We start from the raw sequence: 10671 nt of genomic DNA on the forward strand, positions 1-10671 counted from the left end.
AATATACTATAAATAGTATATTAAATTTAATATACTATAAATATATTACATGTCTATATATTTTTAGACAAATATTACTATATTACTAATATATAATATATTCTAAATACATAAAAAAAACAGTATATTATATTATTATATGATATAAAGCTTTTTAAAAATGTAATATGATTGAACTGAGCAAAAAACATATATTATTCAATTTATAATGTAAAACCAATTTTAATCTTATTAACTGCATATTAAAAAAAAGTTAAACAAAAATTGGTTAAAGAACTATTTAAAATTGCAAATTAACTGTTTTAATTGCAAAATTATTAAATAATAGCAAATTATAAAAGAAATGAAAATATATTTTCATTTCTTTTATAATTTGCTATTAAATTTGCTATTCAAATAAATTACCATTCATTGAATGGTAATTTATTTGAATCATATTAAGTATGATTCAAATAAATTATTTGGAATTTAGAATGATTCAATAAAAAGTAGTGGTAATATCATTTATTAAAATGATTTTACCACTACTTTGATTGCCATAAGAGGATTATTGAGGAGAACGTTTGATTACCACATAAATTTCTATTTTTTCATTTTTATTTATTTTTCTTTTAAGTTAAATCTAGACCAATTATTATAATTTTAAAAGCAGATTGAAGTTCCTCTTCATCCGCCCCTCCCCCTCCCCATGTCTCAAAATAAAAGCGGAAAATGAAAATTTAAGTACCAAAAGTAAATGCACTAAGTATAACTAAGTTTTTGTCATTTAAAAATCTACTTTAAAAAGTTTTTATTGTAATCAAAAGGTACAAATTTATAAAGTTTAATTACTCTAGTTTTTAAAAAATATCTATACTAATATATAACTCTAAATAAAAAACCTCAAAATACGTTTCTCCCTCAATAGCGAAAAGCAAATTTCAATGCAAGCAAAAAAAAGCATATCTCAGCTTCTATGAATTATTTTTGGATGAAATTTTCAGGGTTTGTTCATCTGTATATAATTTAGTATGTGAACTAAAATCTATTTAATTCTTTGGGTATTTAAGGAATTATGGGATGGTTTTTGTTAAATTTTACCTTTTTTTTAATTTCCCCAAATACGTAGAGCTACCATTATGGATCTAAACATAATTATAAGTTTTTACTGGTTCACATACTAATTTTATATTAATATGTGAACCAGTAAAATTCGTTTTGCATGGTGTTTATTTTATAATAAACACCATGCAAAACGAATATACAGATAACTAGACCTCTTTGTTTAAAAAGAAAGTGATGTTTTAAGCATTTTTTTTTTTTTTGTTGGTTCATCATAAAAAACGTAAACAAATTTTTTTTATTCCTTTTTTTTTCATAATAAAAATATAACTTCTTTATGTTGAAAAATAAAATAAACTTTCCAACAAACTGTATTTTTTTACTAGACGATCACCTTATATTTATAGAAGTCTTTATTAAAAAAAGAATATACTAAAGATATTATATTGTCTTTCGTTGCACATTACAGACAGGACCAGATTTACCTACAGGCAGACAAGACTACAGCCTGTGTACCATGATTTTAGCGGGCTTGATTTTTAAATGGGGTATCGTGGAAAAAAAATTGTGGTATTTAGGAGCATTTATGGCCCCAAAATTTTTTCTGCCCCGAGCCCTCGAGGATATAAATCCGTCCATTATTACAGACTAAATAGTTATTTTTAACGTTTGATTTTTTAAAGATATTTATATACATTCAATATATTTATTAGCAAACTGTTCGAAAAATATTCTAAATAATCAAATAAAAAAGTGGTTTATCTGAAGAAAAGGAAAGCGGATTTTTTTGTTTTCAAATAACCCCCATAGGACAATAACCTGGATCCTCCACTGATGGAAAGCAATATGTTTCACTCACCAATGAAAAAACTAACAACATGACAATAACATTTATATACAATATATACAATGATACTCAAGGAACTATGGAAGTCTATATTTTATTTTCAATATACATTAACGATTTGAATAAAAAGTTTCTAAGGCTTTAGATTTTACGTTAATTGCTGATGACAATTTGAAAATTTTTATTTCTTCCTGTAAAAAAAAGAGTTTTTTTCAAGTCTTTTCCAGAGTCTTCACCAGTTTGCCAAAATGTTTAATTAGTTCTAATGCGCGAAAAGTTGTGCGCGGGAATTATATATCCGCCTTAAACCGCTTTTAACTCCTTCTGCCATATTCGATTTTGGACATTGCTTTAAAACTCTTGAGTCCTTGGAGTAATCGTTGCCAATCCTTGGAATCTTTACTGTTTATTAAAAATATATTTGTAAAATGTCTGCAGGAGCAAAGCAAGAACCTGTCGCTACCTTTAAGGTGATAAGATTTGATTAAACTGATACAATTAACGATTTTGTTAATTTCAAAGTTGGATTTAGGACATGCATTAACGTGAAATAAATATATGCTATTCATCGTTCAGTTTTTATTGAATATTAAATAAGCTAAACTTGACACTTTGTTTTCTATAGCAAATTTAGAGTAAATGAATACTTATGTTACAAGTTTTATCTAACTATCAAATTTAAGAGCAAAATTACAGCAAACATAAATTCTTTGCTAACATTAAAGTTATTGAAAGTATAGTAAAATTTTTGTTATACTTTCAATAACTTTAATTTTGTTATTATCAAATTTTTTATGTTTATGATATATACATATATATATATATATATATATATATATATATATATATATATATATATATATATATATATATATATATATATATATACATATATATATATATATATATATATATATATATATATATGTGTGTGTGTGTGTGTGTGTGTATATACACACACCAAAGCACACATGAAAGAATTCAATAGTAAATGTGTATGTTGAATAAAATTAGTGAGTTTTTAAGGAATGTTTTTATTTTAAGTTAAAATAGTAAAAATTTGATGGTGTAAACTTAGAATTAAATTAACTTTGAAGGATTCAGGAGTTTTTGATTAATATCAATTATTTCATTTATGTCATGCTTCGAACTATATTTTAACTTGGTTTTCTTATTATCTTGAAGATAGATTTGATTTTGTTTTTTTAATTTCAATTTTTTACTATAGCTGGTGCTTGTTGGTGATGGTGGTACTGGTAAAACTACATTTGTTAAACGTCACTTGACTGGTGAATTTGAAAAAAAGTATATCGGTAAAATTTATTTTAATAAACTATTAATATTTAGACTAAAAATATAGACTAACAATTCTAATTCATCAAGTTTTTTTCAAAATATTACTTAAAAAAATATTTATAAACTGTGTCAATAAAGTTAAGCGAAGAGAGTTTCATATTAGTAGAACAAGTGTTGACAGGGGAGAAGGAATTCTAAATAAATCAAAATTCATCAAAATTTTCTTTAATTAGTGGATTTCTCTCTTAAGTTTACATAATACTAAAAGTTATTAGTATATTTAAGTATTTTACTTTAAGAAGCCAGTTATTGATATTTGGCTGTTTGTGCTAAAAGATATATTTTTAGTTGCGGAATTTCAGTGATAATACCTACTGCGATAAGAAAATACTGTAGGATTTTTAACAGAACTAAATGAAAGTATTTAAATATGTAAAATTTTTATACTTCATTTCAAAATGAAGATTATCAGCTACTGTTCCAATGAAGTTAATTTAAGATAATGCTCAGTTAAAGCACATTGATTTTGTACAGCTGGTCTGAGCCACAGAAAAAGAAATATACACCCTTAAGCTAGATAATAAGTAAGTTAAAATACCTATTTGAATGTATAATTTAGAACATAATTAAAATATATTTTCATATTTGATAAATTACATTAAACAGCTAAATTATTCTGTAATTCCCTTGTATACCATTTCTTGTAAACTGATAGATAATAACAGTATAAGATTGATAATAACAAAATAAACAGTTATTGTGGCTAAGCCAATTTTTGTTATAAACTGTTTTTTTTTTTTTTTTTTTAATCCTTCAAAATAGAACAGTTTTCCTAGTATTAACATGCTAAGTTATAAATATCAAAGTTACAAATATTTTGCAAAACTTAGTTTGGAAAAATATAATAAAATGAATTTAGAATAATACATATCAACTGTTTTTCTTTCAAAATAAGTTAAAGTATAAGTCTTAAAACTTGTTTGTTTTAGTTGTAGCAATTTATGTTTTAATATTAAAAAAATACATCAATTGTTACAACTACTCTGTAGCTCTTTACGCGATAAAAACAATATTCTTGATGTTTATATTTATATAGTTGTCTAAATATATTTACTTAACTTTGTAATGCAAAGTTTTTTGTAACAATCTTGGAAAAATGAAGTAGAATCGACAAATCTATACCTTAATTAGAAGACAATGAGACAATAAATAGTAATAAATAACTAGTTTTGTCTCATGATGGACAGTTTTATTCTATTTTGTTGTCTCGATATATATTTATTTAATTTTAGTAGTTCTATTTGTTAAATATGCTTTACAATGATTGTAAAGTAGTGACATTGTTTACATTTTTACACAATAATTGTAAAGTATTGTAATGTTTATAAAACTCAATTTTTTCAGCTAATTGTTATCGTATTGTTATCTGTTATAGATCTTCTTTTATTTATGAATGGTAATGTATTCAATCAGTTATCTACCCTTTGTCTTCTAGGATCAACTACTTCTGTTCGTTCTAGGAACCATATATCAGATGCGCCAAATGAGCATCTGCTAAGTTTGTCATTTCCTTATCGTCCTCGCCACTTTCTTACTACGGATTCTACTCTTTATTTCTATAAATCTCAAAACCTTCCTTGTATGGAATACTGTTGCCATATCTGAGGCAAATCTTCCAATAATGCCCTTTCTTTTTTAGACAAAGTGCATAAAGGCATTGTAATCATAGTTGGACCTGTTCTTGCAGTCAACCTCCAACCATTATCATATCGTTGTAATGTTGCTTCTTTTTCTCTTTACTATAATGGGTGCTGCTCTAAAGAGCTTAGCATTTCTTGTGTCATCAACTAAAATTCATTTTCGTTTTACTTGTCATTCAATTAAATCTCATTATATTGCTGTGACTGTTCCTAAGTGCTCTAAAAAATATTATTTGTTTTTTTTTTCCTTGAACATTGGTTTTTTGACATTCTCTCCCTTTTACTTGTTTTCCTGAATCATATAAGTCATATGTTAATTGTTATCTTGCCCTGTTAACTCGACCTTTTCTCTTTCAGTAACTTCTAACTCTAATATTAGTTGCTTGCAGCCTTGTTGGAAGTAAAGGTATTTTAACAAATATGTAAATCCTTTAAGAAAATCCACCAAGAAGGTGGATTTTCTAAAAGGGATTATTTGTCTAATCTGTTGCACGTGTAAAATATTTGATGATTTTTCCTTCAAAATGTAAAATTTTCCAATCAGCTTTAGAAAAAGATAGCTCTCATTTATAGCTGCATTTTCTTATATGGGAGCATCCATTAAGCATATACACAGTAAAATCACTAATTTGAGATCCCCTTTCCCTTGTGCATGTACTTGTATCGATGTATCAATCTCTACCCCTACACATAAACTTTTTAAACATAAAAAAGAAAATTTCAGTTAAATTAGCATATTTATGTCACGTAACATAATATTGGTTGTTCTACATTATAAACATCCACTGAAAAGTGGAACTAATTTTCAGATAATCTACTGAGGCCTAAATTGTTTTTAACCAATTATAGTCTTTTTTTATTTTCAACTGATTTATGACGCTCTTGTTTTTGACTGATTTATTTTTCGACTTATTTTATAGATTTTCATATTTAACTGATTATCTGGTCTGTGTTTTTAATGTGTTTTTTTTTTTTTTTTTTATTTTTTTTATTTTTTTTTCTTTTACAAATTTTTTATGTAAAATTAAAAATCAATAAGTTTTCTAAGCATTCCTAAACATTATATTGCTCCCAATTCTGAAGAGAGCGCTTCAACCACTCTTTCAAGGCTGATCAAATTTGGCTCGTATTCAAATCAACAACAAAATACATACCAGAAAGATGTAGTCATGAAATTGAAAATACAGTAGGTCAATGAAATAGTAGGTTGAAAACATTTAGTAGTACATATTTTAATTAGGTGTAAATGTAAAAATCAAAAATATTATAATCTACGATTTACTAAATTACAAAATTAGATTAAGTTATGGGTCACTGTTTTTTAAACTAAATTCAAACTCAATGATCAATTCAATTTAAAACCCAATGATGACTAGATCAAACCCAATGATATATTATAAACTAGTAGTCTAACTTTGATCTAAAAAGTGTAGCTGCTTTATTGTTTAACTTTTCTTTTCTTTAATGAATTAAATACATTTTATAAACAGATGATATTTGTGTAAAAGTGTTAAGAGGAAATTAGTATACTTGTAAAATAATATTTTATGTTTCCTAAAATCATTTTCGATAAGAAAGTGTGTTTTGATTAGAAAGTGAAATGACAGACACTTTTAAAGCATTTTTATGAATTATAATACTTTTACATAAACCTTATTATAGGACTTATAAAAAAACTTTTATAATTATTAAAATGTGTTTTTGAATTATCTTAAACTTGTTGGGAACTTTTGATGCTCTAAACTTGCATTTTTAACTTTTTATTCCACTTTTTATTCTTTAACATGCTTACCTCCTCTTTGTATGCATTCATATAATTTTGGTAACCTCCTCCCCTTATACCTGCATACATATTTTATTAAATGTTGCAGTATTTAAAGATGTCAAGCATCTAAATTTCAATGATATAAAAATATAATTTTTAAAAATTTAATTTTAAAATTATTTTTGTTTCAATTCCTGAATTTTATTTGTGGTAACATATAAAATTGTACTGGTTGTAGAAGCCTTGGTATTTTTTTGAAACTTCCTGTTCTTAGTAAAAATGTATTTTGAAACTTGAATTATAAAGCAAATATTTATTTTATCAATTTACATGATTATGAACATATTGTGATGCTGTTTGTTTTTTTAAAAAAATTAAGATTTCAAATTTTTTCAGCCACACTTGGAGTTGAGGTTCATCCTTTGATGTTTTATACAAACTATGGTCCAATTCAGTTTAACTGTTGGGATACTGCAGGTCAAGAGAAATTTGGAGGGTTACGTGATGGATATTATATACAAGGACAATGTGCTATTATAATGTTTGATGTTACTTCTCGTGTTACATATAAAAATGTTCCAAACTGGCATAGAGATTTGATTAGAGTTTGTGAAAATATTCCAATTGTTCTCTGTGGAAACAAAGTCGATGTCAAAGAGCGAAAAGTCAAAGCTAAAACAATCACATTTCACAGAAAGAAAAATTTACAGGTTTGTATATGTTAAATAACTTAGACAAGAAATATTTGCTTTTCTTACTTGAGTTTTATAAGGATTTCGGATCTTCATATTTATTTATTTATTTTTAGTATTATGACATCAGTGCAAAAAGCAATTACAATTTCGAAAAGCCTTTTCTTTGGTTAGCGCGTAAACTTTGTGGTGAAACAGAACTTGAGTTTGTTGAAATGCCTGCTCTACAACCACCTGAGGTCAATATTGATCCTACAATGAAAGCCCAATTTGAAAAGGAGCTTGCTGAAGCTCAAAGCGCAGAATTACCAGATGATGGCGATGATGGTGACTACTAAAATTTATCAGCGATCCAAACTATTTTCAAGAGAATAAGGAGATCTCACTTTCAAATATGAAATTTTCATTATTTTCTTCAGTGTGAGTATCTTTGAATATTAAAATATTTTAAGTTATATAGATCTAAAAGTTTGGCATGTATTACTAAAGGGCCGAAGAAAAAAAATTTTGATTATATAACATATTTTAGATGTATCGTTTATGTAGATAGATTGTGATGATTTGTACAGTCTGAAATTCATATTTGTAAGCTAACTGCGATTTTCCTTTTCAATAGAATGCATCGAATGTTGAGATAAGTTTCTTTATTATAGTAAAGCATTTTTATTAATTTGAAAACCTAATAATAAAAATGAAAAACACTTGAACATATTAGTTGAGCCTTGTGTGTAAAAATCCCCTCGCGTTTATTTTTATTTTTTTCTTTGCCTGAGACTGTAAGACTAATGCAAATTGCGTGACGTTTTTTTTTTTAAACATTTTCTTTGCTTTACGCAAGGATTTAATTTATAAATACTATATAAGTCAGCATCCTTAACGCAGTTAGGGCGAATTAGTAAAACTTAAATTTTCAGAATAATTCTAAAAAGAATTTAAGGTCCTTAAATTTATTAAGATTTATGGTTTTCTAATCGTTTTTCTCGCAGACCAGATATAGAACGGATTATCTTAATTGTTTAAACTAATAAGCACCGACGGCAATTTTTTATTTACTACGTTACTAAAATATTTCGTGCTTGAATGACCTCAAGACTTTTGATCCAATGACATCACAAACTTTACAAGCAAAATGATGGATTTTTTTATGACTTTATTTAACACCCTCTGTAAATGTGTTCACAAGGTAAAAATGCACAAAAATAGTTTAAGATATATAAAGAGAGAATAAAGTATATCACTTGGGAATGTTTTCTTCAAGAGTATTTTTGGAAATTTATCGCTGTAGCTTTACATTTCAACATTGTATTGCCTGAAAATGTGATAAGTATCTTCAGGAATTATATTTTCTGAAATATTAATTTTCACTTTCTTTATATCCTGAATTAAGTTTCTAAAATTGAATATTTTAATAAACAATAGTTAAGCTGACAATTGATGATTTCAAAAGTTACTTTATTCTTTAATAGACGGATAATTAAGTTTATTTTGTTGTATACACGTCGATATCTCCCGAACTTTAAATTGAGAGTTTTGCTATACTTGGAGATATTAAAAAAATGACTTTACTGACTTATAATAATGCCTCTTTCAGTTACCTATTAGGTTATAATTCTTTTAACTTATAGTAGTTGTAAAATGTTTATTATTTAATATCTAAACTATATTTTTAGTGCAGCAGATTAGCATAAAAAATGACTGGGACTGTGCGCAAGTGGATAAAGGCATAAAATTTTCGCTAGTAACTCGGAAAGTTATGCTGTTTATTTTAAGATATGGTGGCAAAGTGTAGCACCAGAACTGGCTTAAATCCAAGATGGCAGTTACCGCCATCTTGGATTTATAAAACCATTAGTAAATTTTAAACCGTTTTACTACTTTTTACTAAAATCTTTGAGAAGGTAGAACATAGCAAGTATACATTAATCGCGGATGCGCCAATGAGGAGGGAAAGTGTTAGGGCACGTCCCTCTTCCTCAAAAAAAGACTTTCTTCCTCCCTCATCCAAAGAATGACATTTTTCAAAAGTTCCATTTAAAATATTTATATCTACTTTTTTAGAAAGTATACTTACAATTTTGTAAAATAAATGGAGTACATATTGAAAAAAAGGTGTCTAAATAGAAGGTCCTCCAAAAGGCTCTGATTGTTTACTAATCCGGAAACGACATGGGTGCAAAAATACAAAACGTCTGTGAGTGCTTTTACTCAACCTCGGTATTAAACAATAATAATATATAGATTTTTACTTGTAAGTGCGCATTGTGCTGCAGCGCATATACTTTGATCATAAAAGTCTTATTTTTAAAAAATACCCCCTCCCCTAATATTATTTAAGGTTCGGGTCTAATGTGGGGGGAGTCTAATTTTTTAATTTATCAGAGAAAACCTTAAGTATCTTTATAATACATAAAATATATAAAGAGTTCTCAATGTAGCAATAAAATGCATAAATATTGCGAATTTATTGAGATTTTAAGTGCAAAATACGCAGCAATAAAGCTAAAATAAAAAACGTATGATTTTAAATACAAAATATATGTAGTCTAAGTTAGGTTCAGCAAAATGGGTTTTTATTAGACACTCCCTCAACGTCACAGAAATCAGCAACTTTTGACAAAAAAGGTAACAAAATTTTAAAAAATAATTAGCTTTAAAAGAGAATCTAAAGTGGTCAGAAAATGCCGGTATGTATGTATACCCGTGGCGTCTCTATTTTGGAGCAGTTGGAGAAAATGCTCCTAGCGCACAGCTAGGGAATTTTTTTACTTTTTTTATTACCTTCAGAAAGTCTGTCAGCAACCCCATTCAATTTATGTAATTACTTAAATTGGATAAGCATAAATTAAAAAGTTGTGCAACTTTTTTTCTATTCCATAATGTATATAACCTTGGTGATTAAAACGCAGTTGTTAATTTTAACTTTGAAAATAGAGGGGGCGCACCAATTTTACTTACTCCAAGCGCTAAATATGTAGCTATGCCACTGATATATATATATATACATATATATATATATATATATATATATATATATATATATATATATATATATATATATATATATATATATATATATATATATATATATATATATATATATATGTGTGTATATATATATATATATATATATATATATATATATATATATATATATATATATATATATATATATATATATATATATATATATATATATATATATATATATATATATATAAACAAGCCTTATTTTACAATAAAACATACACTCCTCTTGAAACCGTCACATGTGGTGTTCCCCAGGGGTCTATTCTAGGACCTCTGCTTTTCCTAATCTATATAAATGACATA

General features: G+C 26.3%; 1 protein-coding gene across 1 annotated transcript; it reads left to right on the forward strand.

Moving 5' to 3' along the window:
• Positions 1 to 2152: 2152 nt before the first annotated feature.
• LOC100211661 (GTP-binding nuclear protein Ran) lies at positions 2153 to 7979 on the forward strand. The gene is made up of 4 exons (XM_065808236.1): positions 2153 to 2358; positions 3117 to 3201; positions 7046 to 7359; positions 7458 to 7979. Exons 1-4 carry the CDS (start codon positions 2317 to 2319, stop codon positions 7677 to 7679), a joined length of 663 nt encoding a protein of 220 aa, XP_065664308.1. The 5' UTR covers positions 2153 to 2316; the 3' UTR covers positions 7680 to 7979.
• The last annotated feature ends 2692 nt before the right edge of the window (positions 7980 to 10671 follow it).

The sequence above is a fragment of the Hydra vulgaris genome, chromosome 10, assembly GCF_038396675.1.
Source record: "Hydra vulgaris chromosome 10, alternate assembly HydraT2T_AEP".
NCBI classification, from domain to species: Eukaryota; Metazoa; Cnidaria; class Hydrozoa; order Anthoathecata; family Hydridae; genus Hydra; species Hydra vulgaris.

What these genes read in the sequence shown, in the direction of transcription:
- LOC100211661 (XM_065808236.1), top strand. Translation starts at nt 2,317, where the DNA reads ATGTCTGCAGGAGCAAAGCAAGAACCTGTCGCTACCTTTAAG. An exon ending in AACCTGTCGCTACCTTTAAG is followed by an intron (nt 2,359 to 3,116) that starts GTGATAAGATTT and finishes TTTTTACTATAG; the next exon opens with CTGGTGCTTGTTGGTGATGG. An exon ending in ACAGAAAGAAAAATTTACAG is followed by an intron (nt 7,360 to 7,457) that starts GTTTGTATATGT and finishes ATTTATTTTTAG; the next exon opens with TATTATGACATCAGTGCAAA.